The 15,821-nt window shown below is 42.1% G+C and overlaps 1 protein-coding gene across 2 annotated transcripts in view; it reads right to left on the bottom strand.

Annotated features, from left to right (window-relative positions):
* Positions 1-15,821, bottom strand: part of RELN (reelin) — a 311,434-nt gene that overhangs the window by 12,697 nt on the left and 282,916 nt on the right. For both annotated transcript variants that reach the window (XM_083463882.1, XM_083463883.1), the window contains 11 exons: positions 13,838-14,094; positions 13,278-13,432; positions 11,757-11,971; positions 9,789-9,966; positions 9,122-9,297; positions 7,109-7,215; positions 5,352-5,594; positions 3,929-4,104; positions 3,339-3,412; positions 2,302-2,463; positions 1,500-1,657 (listed from right to left, as the gene is read on the bottom strand). In XM_083463882.1, the coding sequence (XP_083320008.1) occupies positions 1,500-1,657; positions 2,302-2,463; positions 3,339-3,412; positions 3,929-4,104; positions 5,352-5,594; positions 7,109-7,215; positions 9,122-9,297; positions 9,789-9,966; positions 11,757-11,971; positions 13,278-13,432; positions 13,838-14,094 (1,901 nt within the window). The remainder of the gene's footprint in view (positions 1-1,499; positions 1,658-2,301; positions 2,464-3,338; positions 3,413-3,928; positions 4,105-5,351; positions 5,595-7,108; positions 7,216-9,121; positions 9,298-9,788; positions 9,967-11,756; positions 11,972-13,277; positions 13,433-13,837; positions 14,095-15,821) is intronic.

The following is a 15,821-nucleotide window of genomic DNA, read 5'->3' as shown; positions in this document are numbered from 1 at the left end:
AAAATTACAATGCTGACAACACTGAGATGCTCTAACGGAGAATTTATGTCCATGGTTAAGAAAAGCCTGTGCTTCAGTTGAAGTCCTTGAACTTGGGGCTGAGGGAAAGGGAAAGCTCTTGATGCTCAACTTGAAATATTACAACAGAAGTGCACCAAGCTCCTTCTCTCCCGACACTTTAAAACACTGAAAGTCACTTGTAAGTCCTCAGAGACAGGGTCTTTTATTTGTAGACTGATTAAATTATAAACATTCATTGATTTTCAAATAACCTATGTTAAAAATGCCATATATTTTCTTTCCCAGTTTTAGCCCTATATAAAAAATAAATACATGGTGGTGGATCAAGCATCTTATTTCACACATATATTCAAGAGTAGTTGCCATAATGCATCATACTTGTCTTGAGATTGTATTTTATTTAGTGATTTCGTCTTTGCCAGCTAAAACGACATCATTCACAGACATAACTTTTTCAGAGCAGAAACACTGTTGATAGGACGCTGGTTATGCTTGCACATGTTGGAAATACAGATTAATTGGTAAATATGCTTTTTGGTAAATTCACTATCCTTAGTAAATGTTAATCCCAGACAGCCCTAGGAGTAAATGTTAATACAGTAAATGTTAATACAGACAGTCATCGGAGTGCATTGTTCCCACCAGTCCGCTGAATGTGGAACACCACATTTGAGGAACCCAGAACTAATTCCTCTGAACAGTACAACCAATAATGGGGTGGTGGAAACCCTCACATTTTTCTCTCTCATTACTGATGGTGTTTGGGCTATACATCGCCCAAACCACACAGAGGGACTTAGCACTGTAGTTAACCAATCATTTAAATGGCAGTTCTCACGTAGCTATTCTGGTGCTTTGATAGATTGTCATTGGAAGGCTGCACCCCTGCAGGACTGAATTTTTCCAATTCAAAATTGAAAACAGAAATGGCTTCCATAAATATGAACTGCAGGGCTATTTGAGTTTTAGGCACCCTGTCAGTAGCTGATGGCATGAAGGAGCAATGCCACTCACCTGACAGCAGGTAAGGGTAGGTGTCAGCATGGTGCAAACACATTGGCAGAATTACCAGATTGGTTCTGCTGACCTCCCCATCCCTCTCTTTCCTGGTAAGCAACAGCGGCTCAGGTGACAGGAGATCAGGTGAGTGCTGCCTCCCTAGCACACCGTCTGCTACCGCAGCCTGTAATTTGTGCAAGCGAGTACACATTTTTTGGGAGGGACTAGGTGGAGCTAGATCTGCATGAGGTACTATTATTGATAGGTGAAAGATGGTCTCTGTATTCACATTTCCAAATTTTCCAGGCACCAGCCACACATTGCCTAGGAGTCTCAGCAGACGTCCTCTGAAGCATGGTGGATTCCAGACCCATTTTGCTGTGTAATATTGAGTTAGTTTCAATGGACTAGGTTTAAACAACAACAACAACAACAACAACAACAACAACAACAACAACAATAATAATAGAACATGACACCTTGGTATCCTTCATCACAAATGCAAATGGCTCCGGTTGTACAGTATCCATGGCCGCCACAGAGTTTTGGGCAGGATTCTCCAATGTACACATGATCAATTGCCCAGCTTTGCTTTTCTGATTCTTCTCCTTTTTGTATCCACCGGAACTGAGTCGCACTGCAAATAAAATAGCCACCGTGAGCCAGAGTAGAATGGCTGGATTATGATGGGGAGACCAGAGTTTGAACTGTCAGTCAGCTACGAAGCTCTCTGGGTCACCTTGGGCCAGCCCCTCTCTCCCTCTGCCTCACAGAGTTGTTGTGAGGATGAAGTGGGGAGAGGGAGGAAAGATGAGATATAATGGTAACAAACAATACATCCTAACACAAAAAGTTTTATTGTAACATTGGCACACATTATAGGCATGCTAGACAACGGATAGAGACTACCATGTATATGCATGCTACAGCCTTGGGTGCTGTTTTACTGCCTTCTGTGTATTACAGTTACAACATTTGCTAGCCTCTGTTTCAAGGGGCTGTGGAAGATGCAGAGCATTAAAATCACAAACGTTATTTTGTCCAATATATCACAAGTAATGGAGCAGGGTGTCTGCTGAAGCACTGAACCTCCAAGACATTCTCTTGGAAACACTATTTATTTTTACTGTGGGGAAATATTTCCCCAATAATATTGATTATGTACCAGAGCGGAGAGAAAATAATGTTTTAAATTGCCTCTTCTTCTGCGCCCTCAACCAGTGCCAGCTAAGCAGATGATGTTTTATTGCAATGCAATAAGATGACCTTTCAGTAACCTACCTGGATGAGACATGATCTGGCAGCTGGACAGTTATTCTCTTCCAAGTGGAGCTGTTGACAGAGTTATAGATTGTAGCTTCATGGAACTGAAATGGGGAGCAGCCAACACTATTAGAAGACGATGGAAGACATTGTGTCTGGACAAGCTGCCATGAATCTGCCCTGAAAGAAGCAAAGGAAATAATATTGTTACAGCAGCTGAAGAGAATAATAAAAAAGTCGAGTACCTACTAAATGTCATGGAAATGGGTGTATTTAAAAAAATATTATCCTTAACAATATTCTTCCAAGTAGAGTTATAAACAGACAAAGATTGAAGTCCTTTATTCTTTGCCCAGTTATACATTTTCTTATCCTAATCCCATTATATAGGAACTTTGTCAGGAGCAGTGGAATAAATCTGGTAAGAACAGGGTCCCCGTGTAGACCGGATGTTTTGGTTCAATAGGTTTCACAGGCACATTCATGACTTAAACCCTGAAGTGTCAAGTGAATTCCTGCAAATTCCACATTTCTAATTCCATAATGGGTACGGGGCCAAGCTAGTTCCAAGGATCTTCTGATTGCACAGATAATTAATTAAGAAAAGTGGTCTAACAAGATACGTCAGCTTCCAAAGAAATCTGCAATGATGAATTTAGGACAGCTTTAGCTACTCATTCTTTCTATATATTTATTGCATTCTTATGATGATGTTTGCATCTTATTTTATTTATTTATGATTCATTTGAATGTTTATGATCCATGCTTTCATACATATATCAAGATGGCATACAACAGAAATATACAATAAAACCAATCAACCCAAATCTGAAAAACATAATTAAAAAATAATAATGAAACAGCAAAAGATACTGGATGGTTCCAAACAGTGATTTTACTGTTTTAGTATATGCTAATCTACTTGTATATTTTGGGCCTCTAGAACTGTGTTCCTGAATATAATTTAAATGTATAATATAAAACGATTTTTTAAAGAATCACTTCAAGTTTTCAAGCCCATTCCACAATATACCTCACTGTGGACATAGATTTACCTAGCATCCTTGGTATATTCTAACATCACGGAATGGAGGTCTCCACAAGATGTGGCTTCACAGCCAACTACAATCTGAAACAAACACAATAGCAATTTAGTTTTAACTAAAATTAAAGCAACATTCTTCCAGCTTTGACGTTCTCTTTCTTTCCTCCTCCCCTGTCTGTTATAACCTTTTGCATGGGTGAGCCAATGTTTACTAGCCAGATAGGCATCCTAAATTTTCCTGAGCTTCAGTTAATCAACATCCTAGTAAAGGTTGTGCTGTTATAATGACATTCCACTTGTGAGGGGGAAAACTGGTTTTTTTCAGAGGAAAAGGTTGCCCCTGACATAAATGGAGCACAATAAAATATCCCTTTCCTCTAGTCATTTCTAAAGCCTGGACTTTGAATGGAAGTAGTATTTATGTATCAATGTTATTGTTAGACACCCTAATGTGGTTCCAATAAATTCTAATAAGCAATATGCAGTAAATATTTGATAGAAATCCGAACCAGGCATCCCACTTGACCCTGTCAGAATTTCTAGGCAAATCTGATGTCTATGGACTCAACATTTTACTTTGGAAGAACAGAAGCTTCTTACTTTAAACTGTATCATATATCCTGGCTGTATAATGAGTTCCCGAGAGGACAGGATATTGTTCGTCTGATCCTTTTTCTTATTTGGCCAGTAGAGATGAAATGATGGGTTGCCACAGAAGCCTGCAGTCCTGACGGCATTTGGGTAGAAACTCCAGTTTTCTTCATGGGAAATGCCTTCTATTAACATCAATTAGACAAAATTAAGGAGAAGTTTCATAATGTTCCAATACGTACTAAACAGATAAAAGTATTTTTTTTTGTATATTCGTAATAGAATGATAAAATATTTCAAAAAGTGATAGGCAGACAGACAAGGCATATATTGTTGGCGTTCTTTTCATCCTTCTCCCACCAGAGTTCTTTGAGAAGGGGTGTGCATGTACAGTGGGTTTTTTTTCCAATAATGGAAAACATGGTGATGCACATGGGGCTCCCAGATGGTCACACATCAAAATACTGACCAGACTCATGCACAACTTCAGCATGGTGGTGACCTCATGTGCCTTCAGACTGTACACTGGATTTTATTAGATTTATCATTTTACACTTGGCATTCAGGAAGCCACAGGCAGTGGCTAATTAACTTACACTGCCTCTGACCTTCCCAAAGGCATTAGGAAAAGTAGGAGTGGTGGCATATTCGCCACATTTAACCCTCTATTTATATCTAAGCTAGTGGTGGGGAACCTCCTTCCCACAGCCAAAGTAGGCTGGTAGGGGTCCTAATTTGGATTGTCATCAAATCATGTCCACCTGCCCCACACCTGACATCAGGGATGGGGCAAGTAAAGATGCAGCTGAAAAAGAACGACCAGCAACCTTCAGGGTTGCTCTCAGTACCAATCAGCTGATTGGTGCTGACAACAAACCTCACAGGGATCAGCTGTACTGTGGAATTCCCAACTGGGAGCACCATAGTGTAGTTGATCCCTTCCCAAAGCGGGGGTTGCTGGGATCAGCTCCATTACCCAGCTCCTGATTGGGTATTCCCTAGTGTAGCTAATCCCTGCTTTCAGAATTTAAGTTTCACCCCAGGTTCTTTCCTTTGAAGTTGGGTCAACCAGTTGATTGACAGGTGTCTAACTCTGTCCACCTGACAAAATGGCCCACATGGGTGGGGGAGCTCAGTCCATAACCCCCATCCTCTTAGTCGTAGCATTTGCTGACCTTTGGTGCTCAGAACTATTTTGTTAAAACTATTCAATTTCAAAATATGGTGATAATATCTATATCTAGGAAGCTTCCTTAGCATTATTTTACAAGATTAATATGTATTTTATTATGAGCAATTTATTTTTTTGGAAAAAAACTTATTTAAAAAGTCCCCTGTGTCTTCTTTAAACAAAAATTCAAATATGGACTTGAAACTCCGTCAATCAACAAAACATAATGATGAAAATAATGGTGACTTGCTCAACTCTTACCGTCATCAAATGTATCTACCAGTTGACTCGGATTGATCTCTGCTCCTCCAATCAGTACATTATCCAGCGCCCACTGAGCCCGATCAAAGCCCGAAACCACAATTCCATTGTTAATTACAAATGGCTGCCACCAACGCAGGCGAGTTGTATTGGTCAGAGCATCTTCTGGGAGCAGGATGTAATCATGTCTGATGGAGATGTATTTCTGATAATCCATCTCATGGAGCAGTGTCCAAGATATTCCTACAGGACAAAGATTCAAGGTAAAGTAAGAACTAAACAATATCTGAGAACTCATGTTGAGATTGGATTCAAGTTGTCCACCATTATTCAGTGGGTGGCTCTGAACCAGTCAAAACTATAGATGCCTGAAAATGGATATGATAATAGACGATAAACGCTTCCCTACTAGCACCTTGATACTAAAGATTTTTGTAAGTGTACTGATTAGAACTGTTGGTGTAATGTCCATTTGATTAAGTGGTTACATAATCTTTTTTTGGCACTCTGAAGAAATCACATTTCGTTACTAATATTTTCTGAGGTAGAGTTTTGTTCATTAGGAATGTATAGGAGATTCACCATGTGCAGTGTAAATATTACACTGACAGTGAATATATTAAGAGGAATGTAAGTTGAGTGGTTAATGTGCATAACAACGGGCTACTGTGCACATTCACCAGGACTCGTGGAGAATGTGCACATAACCCAGGCATGGCCAAACTTGGCCCTCCAGATGTTTCAGGACTACAACTCTCATCATTCCTAGCTAACTGGACCAGTGGTCAGGGATGATGGGAATTGTAGTCCCAAAACATCTGGAGGGCCAAGTTTGGTCACGCCTGACATAACCCTTCCATGAAGAGGTACGCACATTTCCCAGTCAATATACATTGTAAATATATGCACATCTCCCAAAGCCTGTTGTATGGAGATTATGTATGTTGACTTGGAAATGTGCACACCTCTTCATAGAAGGGTTATGTGCACATTCTCCATGGGTTCTGGTGAATGTGCACAATCACTCAATTTACATTCCCCTTAACATGTACATGGTATCAGGAGGGCAGCAGGGGGCTAGCTGTCAGATTAAATGTCAGTTGCCTTATAACAAAAATAAAGTGAGTTTAAAGAAGTTAGGTCCTGATTATTTATAGAAGAGTTTCCAACAGAATATTTCTTGTGCAACAATGGGCGATTCTTAAGAATAAGCAGTTCCATTGTCTTCAACAAGACATGTAGTTAAAGGAGGAACAGTTCATCCAATTTCTTCTGAAATGCAGGAAAATATTGTTCAAGGACAAGAATGAGGGTATGAAAATATATTTCTCAACACCATACAATTTTATTTATCCAAATGGCATGGGAGACATCCAAAATATCTGGATTATCAGAGGAGTTTCAATAAACTAGAGTGCCTGTTTTCACTGGATTATATTGACATATAGCACAGATTTAAGATTTACTGTTATCCCTCCTCCCACACCACATTTTAGTGCCTGTGTGTCTGTGTTACCAGAACAAAAGGCAGAAAAGAGGCCATCTAGGCATACTGAATTAGGGGCTCGCTTTTGCAGCCAGTGATTTTAGATAACTATAACTTTCAGGTAACAATTTCAAGAGCAAGGGTTCTGCTCTGCTGCAAATCATACCTCTGTCTGCAGGCAATGTTCTTTTTTTGGATTTCCCCCCGTAACTGTACGGTGCTTAAATATAAGCAGAAATATTTATTAGATATCATTAAAATAGACCCTTGCCTCCATCTGTTGAATAATCCAGCAGAACTCCTTCCTTCCGACATGTTGGTCTGTGACATGTTGTCATGTTGTTTTCACTCCCAATTCTTCCCCAATATTGTAAAAATCTGAATGAAAAGACATTGGGGGGTAATCACAATAATTGTATGCTCCCAAGGAAATAGTAGACATTTCTCCACATAAATGAAATTGAAACAAGTTCAGACAACATATACAAAACAAGGAAGAACCCTCAAATCAGTTGCATGGTGAGTATAAAATACATGCAGAATTGAAACTGTAATGAGTCTTTATTGCATAGTTAAATGACATAGAAGAGGGGTAGCTGGCTTGCAATATTGATAACTGGAGCTCTCAGGTCCCCAAATACAGTAGGAATCAACTAGTGAACACTTGTCCCTTGTATGGCTGGTCCAATACATTTTAATGCCTGAGGTGGATAGCAAATGTCCCTACTTCTTCACTGGATGACCTTTGGGCAGTCACTGACTCTCATCCCAAAAAAATCACAGGGGACTCAGCCAGACTGGTAAAGAAAAAGCGTTTTATATAACACTGTGACACCAGGTGGCGCTGTGGAGTCCCATCTTTCCCTACCAGATTTCCCTGTACAGTATTAGTCTGCAATGCGTTTAACTGAATAGCTTCTTTGACGTGTCTAGATCCAGGCAGGGTTACTAGGAGGGTAAAAATGTAAAAGGAGTGGGACTTATGTATGCCACTTTTAGCTCCTGGAAAACAAATGTGATACAACCTAAAACTACAAGAATTTGTAATTCTTGTAACGTAACGGTCATATATGTTGTGAACAGTTCAAACTACTCCCCAAGCATGTAAAATGGATAGCTATGCAATGTATGGCACATTCCTGTGTGCACACACATTTACAAGCATGTGCCATTCAAACAAGATTCATTCATTACCCCAGCTGAAGATTTAACTTATAGAGACTCTGGGGAGGAGCACAAACTCTTATAACTCACACTTTAAAAATAAACATGACAACCTTGTGCCCCAACCATATGCCTCAATCTTCTGCATGTTCAAAGAAACTTCACTATAAATCTTCCCCTCCCCCTTTCCTTCTGGCAGCTGTTAGGCACAGAAATCTCTCCATGGATAAAGGAAACTTGGGGTTTGTCTTCAGTGTTAGTCCTACCCTGAGAAAACAGTCTAAAATTAACAGACACAACTAACTTAGACCTTTTAATTCCAAAAAGTCCTTGAAATGGAGAAACACTACAGGATACTCTTTTGCCAGTGCTATTTTTCTAGAAAAAAAGTACTGAAACTCACCATGAACGCCTCCCTCGATCTCTTATGATGGAAATGGTGCCCACCTGAGAGGTGCCAGAACTGAGTCCTGGTGAGTTCTGGCTGAAGAAAAGCCCTGTCTTTAGCCCCATTTCAGTACCTCATATGCAAGCTCAGTCTACTGTAGCTTGGATCAGGCCATGACCTACTAGTGGGTCCCAACAAATCAACGGCAATTATTTCCCCACTATCCCCACCCAGACTTCTTTTGTCCTTTCCATCTGTGACACCAGAGTGACAGCTAGTGTTCATTGTTATAAAGTGACTACCTGTACAACTAATTACACTGGGGCTTTCAAAGCACTCCTTATCTCCTGCCTTTTCTTGCATATTACATTTTGTAGGCTTAAATCCTTCGTACTGGTGACATACCAAACCTACTGATTTCAAGTGAGGCGACTAAAAATGTATGCAGGATTGCAGTCACTGACTATATAGACATTTAAGAATGTGAATCATGCTTTGTGCAGTTGTGAAATTGTGGATGATAATAATTTAATGACCCTTTTAAGAAGGCCAGTGAATTGATTCTCTCACTTATTCTTCCAAGTTCTGCCTTCCTTCCTGAGCTGACCCTGAGTGGGTGGTTTAAGGGTAAAGGGCTCATATACCTTTGTCTATTCCCACAGCCACTCAGTCTGCCGCTCTGTCATTAAAATATATTAGCTATGTTCAACTCTATTAAGTAACCTGACATACTTTGCACCTCGCAAATCCAAGTCTTGAGTGACAGCCTGTCTCACTGTAGTGCCTCCAAAATACAGAGCTGTGTCTTCTGCTAGAATCCCGCATTCCATGCAAGCAGTGCCTCCTTCCAGAGACATCCATAAATCCGGTCTAATTTCTTCATTGTCAAAGCGCTCCTTCAGGAAAGTCTGTTAAAGGATTTTAACATTTGAGAAGCCAGTCACCAGCTCAAATTTTAGTTGTAAAAGGAATAGACATTTAGCTTTTAAAAATACCGTATTTTTTGCACCATAACACTCACTTTTTTCCTCCTAGAAAGTAAGGGGAAACGTCTGTGCGTGTTATGGAGGAAATGCCTACGGGTGGCATGCCTACGGACTTTCCTCCTCTAAAAACTATGTGCGTGTTATGGTCGGGTGCGTGTTATAGAGCGAAAAATACGGTATGTTTTTTCATACGGTATGCCAAGAGTAATTTTACATGTAAAGTATATTTTGTTGGAACACAAGATTCATGTTTGCTTTAATCAGACAAAACATAAATAAAGGTATTGCATTTTTTAATGTTTATTGGTACTTGCATGTGTAGATTAATTCTAGCACAGACGCGTATTTAATTTTTTTAATACTTTCTATTGTGAAGATTCAGTACAGTCTGCACCAAAAGATATTTAGATTACCTTCAAAGTCTGAGTTAAGTAGCAGTTTGGACCAGAGAAACCTGGATCACAGACACATTGTTCTTTCAGACAGTCTCCATGGCCTCTGCAGTTGTCTACACAACCAGGTCCAAGATAGAAATTGTCAATGGCCCATTGCATATCAGAGTACTTCTGATAAAATCTAAACCGTACTGGGCTGAGTTAACACATAAACAGAGATAGAGAAAATAAGCAAAAATCACAACACAAGTAATATGCATTCATAAACTTGAAGGCCATAGGACATGTCTCTCAACAGACGATACAAGATAATTTTGTATGCAGTTGGGTGTGTGTCCCTGCTTCCAATACTTGCCAACCTGGCCTGCTCCCCACCCCCTCAAACCGCCCATCCCCTTGCCAACCCCCACCCTTTATACTTCATCCAACCACACAACCCCTCACATCTTGCCCAACCCCCTTCCTCTTATGGACCACCCAAACACCATCCCCTGACAGATCACCCAATCTGTGCTCCCCTCCCCTTCCAGACCACCTAAAGCTGTGCTACACAAAGTGGTTGTCCATAGACCAGTGTCAGTCCACGAGCCATCAGCTGCCAGTCCACGGTGACTCCACCACAGCCCAGGTTCAGTGTGATGTTTCAGGGACCAAGTATGGTACAGGTCCCTGGCACACTGGGAAAAAGTTGCCAGTCCACCACATCAGTTATCTTGAGAAGCACTGGCCTAAACCATGCTCCCCCTTCTTCCTACAGAACCTCCAAACTGCACTCCTCCTCCCCTCAATACATTGCCCAAACCTAAAACTTTCTCTCCTTTTGTCCCATCCCATGGTCACTAATGCCATTGCTGTGGGAAGCCAGAGTAAGAAGCATTGCAGGGACAAGACGAAGGGGTGATTACACTTCCTTCCTGTAAATGGCAGAGGTGACAAGGGGAATGTGAGAAGGCTTGCAAAGCCCACTCCATGCCGATCCAACCTTCAACTTTCCAGCCTGCCTGTTTGACCCTAGTTACATCCTCCTTGTCACTTCCCTGGTCTTGGCCACCACTTGTTTGCTCAGCCAAACTGTGCACACCCCTTACAGCTTGCCCAAACCATGGTCCAGGCAAGCTGCAGGGGAACAGGCAAGGCAGAGCAGCTCCCACCTCTTCAGCCTTTGAGCTCCCAGGTTGTCCTGGCTGTTCCTCTGCAGCTTGTCTGGGCCGAACTGTTGCATGGCTCCCTGCCAGTTGTTCTGTCATCATGCTGCCGTTCACATGGCCACTGCTGCATGATGACAGTCTTACGGTTTAATTATATGGAAAGATAGGAGACTGAAGGTAACTTATTACAGTTGAACAGGTTATGTAAATGAGTTCTCATTCATATGAATTCTGAAATCAGTTTCCCAGTTTCCAAAATACAGTGGTGCCCCGCAAGACGAATGCCCCGCAAGACGGAAAACTCGCTAGACGAAAGAGTTTTCCATTTTGGAGGTGCTTCGCAAAACGAATTTCCTATGGGCTTGCTTCGCAAGACGACAATGTCTTGTGAGTTCCTGCTGGTTTTTTCCCCTCCCCCCTTTTTCTAAGCCGCTAAGCCGCTTATCAGCTGATCCGATGAGCAGATAAGCCGCTAAAAGCCGCTAATATCGCTAATAGCGCTAATCCTTCAATGGGCTTGCTTCGCAAGACGAAGAAACCGCTAGACGAAGAGATTCTTTTCGTCTTGCGAGGCACCACTGTAATGGAAACTGTCTAGTCTTGCTTGTGGAACTACTAACTATATTGTTCCTTGTAATGGATGTCTTCATTCCAAATGAACTAGCAACATCAGCATGCACAGCACCGCACCGTGGTGCAACAGAGCCTTCAAACCCTTAGCTTGATCAGTATTTCTTCTGTGTGGTACTTTGCTACTCTCACAGAAGGGAGGATATGTCTAGAAGACCGATATGGCCACTCTGATATTATCAGAAGCTCAGATATTATTTATACTCACTTTCCTACTAGGCTTTCAGGTAGACGGTAAGTTATTCTTTTCCATCCTTTTGTTGGAAAGAAGACGGATGGCTGTGAAACACTCCCAGAACATTTGGGGTCAGCAGGTAAGCACTGAGGTATTAGGTAGCTCCAACTCACTCCAAAGTCAGTAGAATATTGCACATGGACTTGGTTCTGGGCAATTTTTTCTGAGGTTTTGCAGCCGACAGAAATCTAATACAGTACATGTAAAAAGTGACACACATTTTTGTTCCAGACATCGTTTTTTCCAGCAAGAAAAATAATAGTGAGGTTTTCATGTAAATTTATAGCAGAGTATTATTATCTGTTGGGGACGCGGGTGGCGCTGTGGGTAAAACCTCAGTGCCTAGGGCTTGCCGATTGCATGGTCGGCGGTTCGAATCCCCGCGGCGGGGTGAGCTCCCGTCTTTCGGTCCCAGCTCCTGCCCACCTAGCAGTTCAAAAGCACCCCTAAAGTGCAAGCAGATAAATAGGTACCGCTTTCTAGTGGGAAGGCAAACGGCGTTTCCGTGTGCTGCTCTGGTTGCCGGTATGCCAGAGCAGCTTCGTCACGCTGGCCACGTGACCCGGAAGTGTCTCCGGACAGCGCTGGCCCCCGGCCTCTTAAGTGAGATGGGCGCACAACCCTAGAGTCGGACACGACTGGCCCATACGGGCAGGGGTACCTTTACCTTATTATTATCTGTTAGACTGATTGGGGGAAATCAGAGGTGCACGAAGGATTGCCCAGAATTTTATTGCATGCCAATGAAAGGACAAAATGAGAAACCTTGATCTTCTGACTTATCCAGTCAGTGTCTTATCAAGTTATCAGGCTTCCTTCCATGCTACTCATTAATTATACAACTATCTGCTTAAGATACAGTGTTCTTGGTGTAATTGAGCTCTATCGCTGTACCTGCAAGTGAGATTTTCCAGCTCAGTGGTAAGTAAGCTGTAAAAGATCAGTTTCTTTGTGGAAGACAAGACCTGATTTTTGTAAGAGATTTACAACTATAGAGGCTGAGGGGGAAACTACATGTTGCACTATTAATGTTTTTGGGGGAGGCATCCTTAAACTGGCCACTTTTATTTTGAAAGTAAAGCAGCTACAGGGCCCTCATTCTGAACCTACTCTCAGTCTGGATTGGGGTGCCATGCCAGTTTCCTCCCAAAAATCATCAACCCCCCTCTTTCTGTTTGCTGTTGAAGGTGCTACATTCAGAGGCAAACAGTAGTCAAGTGAGGGAGAGATTTTTAACAGGAAATTGGTGTGGGGCCCTGGTCAAGATAAGGAGCATGTTAGTGCCCAGTAAGGAAGAACCACCTGTCACCTACCATCAAGAAACACAAAAAAACATGGAAAGTGTTGGCACAACAGAATAAATTTAAATTGTTAAAAGGGTGTTAATCAGGGCTTTTTTTCGCCTAGCGGGGAGCATCAGTTCTGGCGAGTTCCCGCTGAAAAAAGCCCTGGTGTTAATGTAAATCTCTGAAGGCTTTAGAAAGCGGTGTTTACCTTGAACTGCATAATCCAGTTCTCTGTAGGAGTTAAATCATGGGTGATAGCATAAACTTCTCTGCCATCGTGGCTGCCACACATCATGACGCCATCAGGAGACTCGCAGAATCTTTCAATTGAACAGTCGTCATGGAACAGCCAGTGCTCATTCACTGAAGAAAATAATATTCATACCAATGTTTTAAAACTGCAGTATTTGATAATTAAAAAGACTGATGGTGTTAAGTGCTGAAAACAGTTATTGGATTATTAAATCATTATTGGGTTATAATAGAAGAATGGATTGTTTCATTCTAATGCAGAAACACTATTCTCATACATTATTGCAATACTTTAAAAAAAAATGTATGGCTTTACCTATGCCTTGTTCTACAGTTACCACTTTTTTGGGCAGCACTCCTCTTTCTTTTTAACCCCTGCGTGGATGGAGGAAATTCAACGGTTGAGGCTTTTCCTACTATTGAATTGCCATGTTGGGAAATGCTTCTCCGGGTAAATTCATGCTTGTCACAGAGAAGAAAAAATAATAACATGGACAACACTGGTTTTTGTCCTACCTGTTGTTCTGTCTTCCATGAACATATCAAAAGCAATCCTGCCGGTGGGTCCTGCATCTGCGGGAGAGCGTTCGTGCTGCGGCAGTGGCGCACTGCTAAACGTGTCCAACATCACAGTTCTCTGGTCAGCTGACCCTGATATCAGCACATTGTCAATAGCCCAGTCACTCTGATCCAGACCATCATGCTTGGGCTGCCACCAGCGAAAACGGGTCCCCACCTCTTGGGCACCAGGAGGAAGGAGAATGTTCACAAAGCTAAAAAGCAGCAAGAGAGAGCCTGTGAAAATTTACACTGAAAACTTGAGAATTACCCAAAGATAAGAATAGAAAAATTCCTTCCAGTAGCACCTTAAAGACCAACTAAGTTAGTTCTTGGTATGAGCTTTCGTGTGCATGCACACGAAAGCTCATACCAAGAACTAACTTAGTTGGTCTTTAAGGTGCTACTGGAAGGATTTTTTTTTTTTTTTTGACTATGGCAGACCAACACGGCTACCTATCTGTAACCAAAGATAAGAAGTACAGTTAGATGACTCTATATAAGTCTACAGTGTTTGTTTGGGTGATGATTACCTATAAGGTCAATGCTCCTCTTAGGATAAACATTACAACATTTTACTTGTTGGATTACCATAATGAAGATTTAAATCCTGGGTTAGCATTCATCGCAGGACACGGGATCCATCTAAACTTCACCCCCACTGACACTCTTTGAAATACAGGAGTTCTACATCCTTATGCATAGTGCTTTCTTATGTAAATGTAGTTATATAGTTATTATGATTCAAATTTACATGACAATGGGTTTTTTATCAGTTATAATAAATCCTTTGTTTTGCTATCACAAAGGGAAAGGAATGTTTCAACCAATCAGTTGGTTGCAAATGGCATGAAACCCAGATATACAGTTATGCAGGATGACAGCATGTCCCACTGAGATGAGTAAGAGTGATTAGTAGCACCTTTGCTGGAGAGCCTTTGCAAACCTGATGGCCTCCACATGTTTTGGATTGCAACTCTCACCAGCTCTCATGACTGTGCTGGCAGGGGCTGAGGGGAGCTGCATTCTCAGAACATATTGAGGGCACCCAGGGACGCGGACTTATAAAAAATATTGGGGGGGGGCCGGGAAAGCTCATGAATAATAAATAAGCTCATGAATATGCAAATAAAGTGGCGCCGCCTCCTTGTGAGCGAATAGGGGAGAGCGTGCTGCGCCTATTAATCAGCTCCGGAGCGGAAATTGGGTGGAGCTTTTGCTCGGGAGGGAGGGCAGGAGGCATGCAGCCCGACCCTGTGCATTTTGGGCTGGGGGAGGGGCGGCGATGGCGCTCTGCTGGAGGGGCGCTGGAGATTATTGGGGGGGCGGAGCCCCCCCAAATGAATTTTTGAGGGGGCTCGGGCCCCCTCAAGCCCCATGGAGTGGGCGCCTATGAGGGCACCTGATTTATGAAAGCAGCCATAGGTTATGGCAAGTCCCTGACGTTTCTCTACCACAATATATAGAGAGGAATGTTCAGTTAGCTCCACCTCATTATAAAGTCTGTATAAGAGTCACTAAAAATCCTTTAGCATCCGCACGTACCTTGCCAAGAGTCATAATGGACAACAAAGCACCAAAATGCAATAAAGCAGTTTGTTTATCCACAAGCATGTGATGTTGACTGTGAAAATAAGGGAATGACCTTAAACAGCTATCTTCATGAGCGTTGAAAAATGGTAAGAAGAGGGCAATGGGAAGTTGCAAGCAGTGGCAGACCTGGGGCTTTAAAATTTCAGCAGTGCCCTGTGCAACGCCCAAATTCGGCAGCCCTCCCATACCTCTTGCCTTCCATTGTGCGTCATTATCACGGTACCCTCTTGGCTTCGTGCCCAGTGCAGGCGAACTGATAGCACCCCCCTAAATCTGCCTCTGCTGCCAGACACGTTCTCTTGTTTACCGTATTTTTCGCCCTATAGGACGCACTTTTCCCCTCCAAAAA

Source organism: Podarcis liolepis, assembly GCF_965112155.1.
Source record: "Podarcis liolepis genome assembly, chromosome: 10".
In the NCBI taxonomy this organism is placed as follows: domain Eukaryota; kingdom Metazoa; phylum Chordata; class Lepidosauria; order Squamata; family Lacertidae; genus Podarcis; species Podarcis liolepis.
Note: the sequence above shows the minus strand (reverse complement) of the source record. Positions and strands in the feature narration are given on the sequence as shown.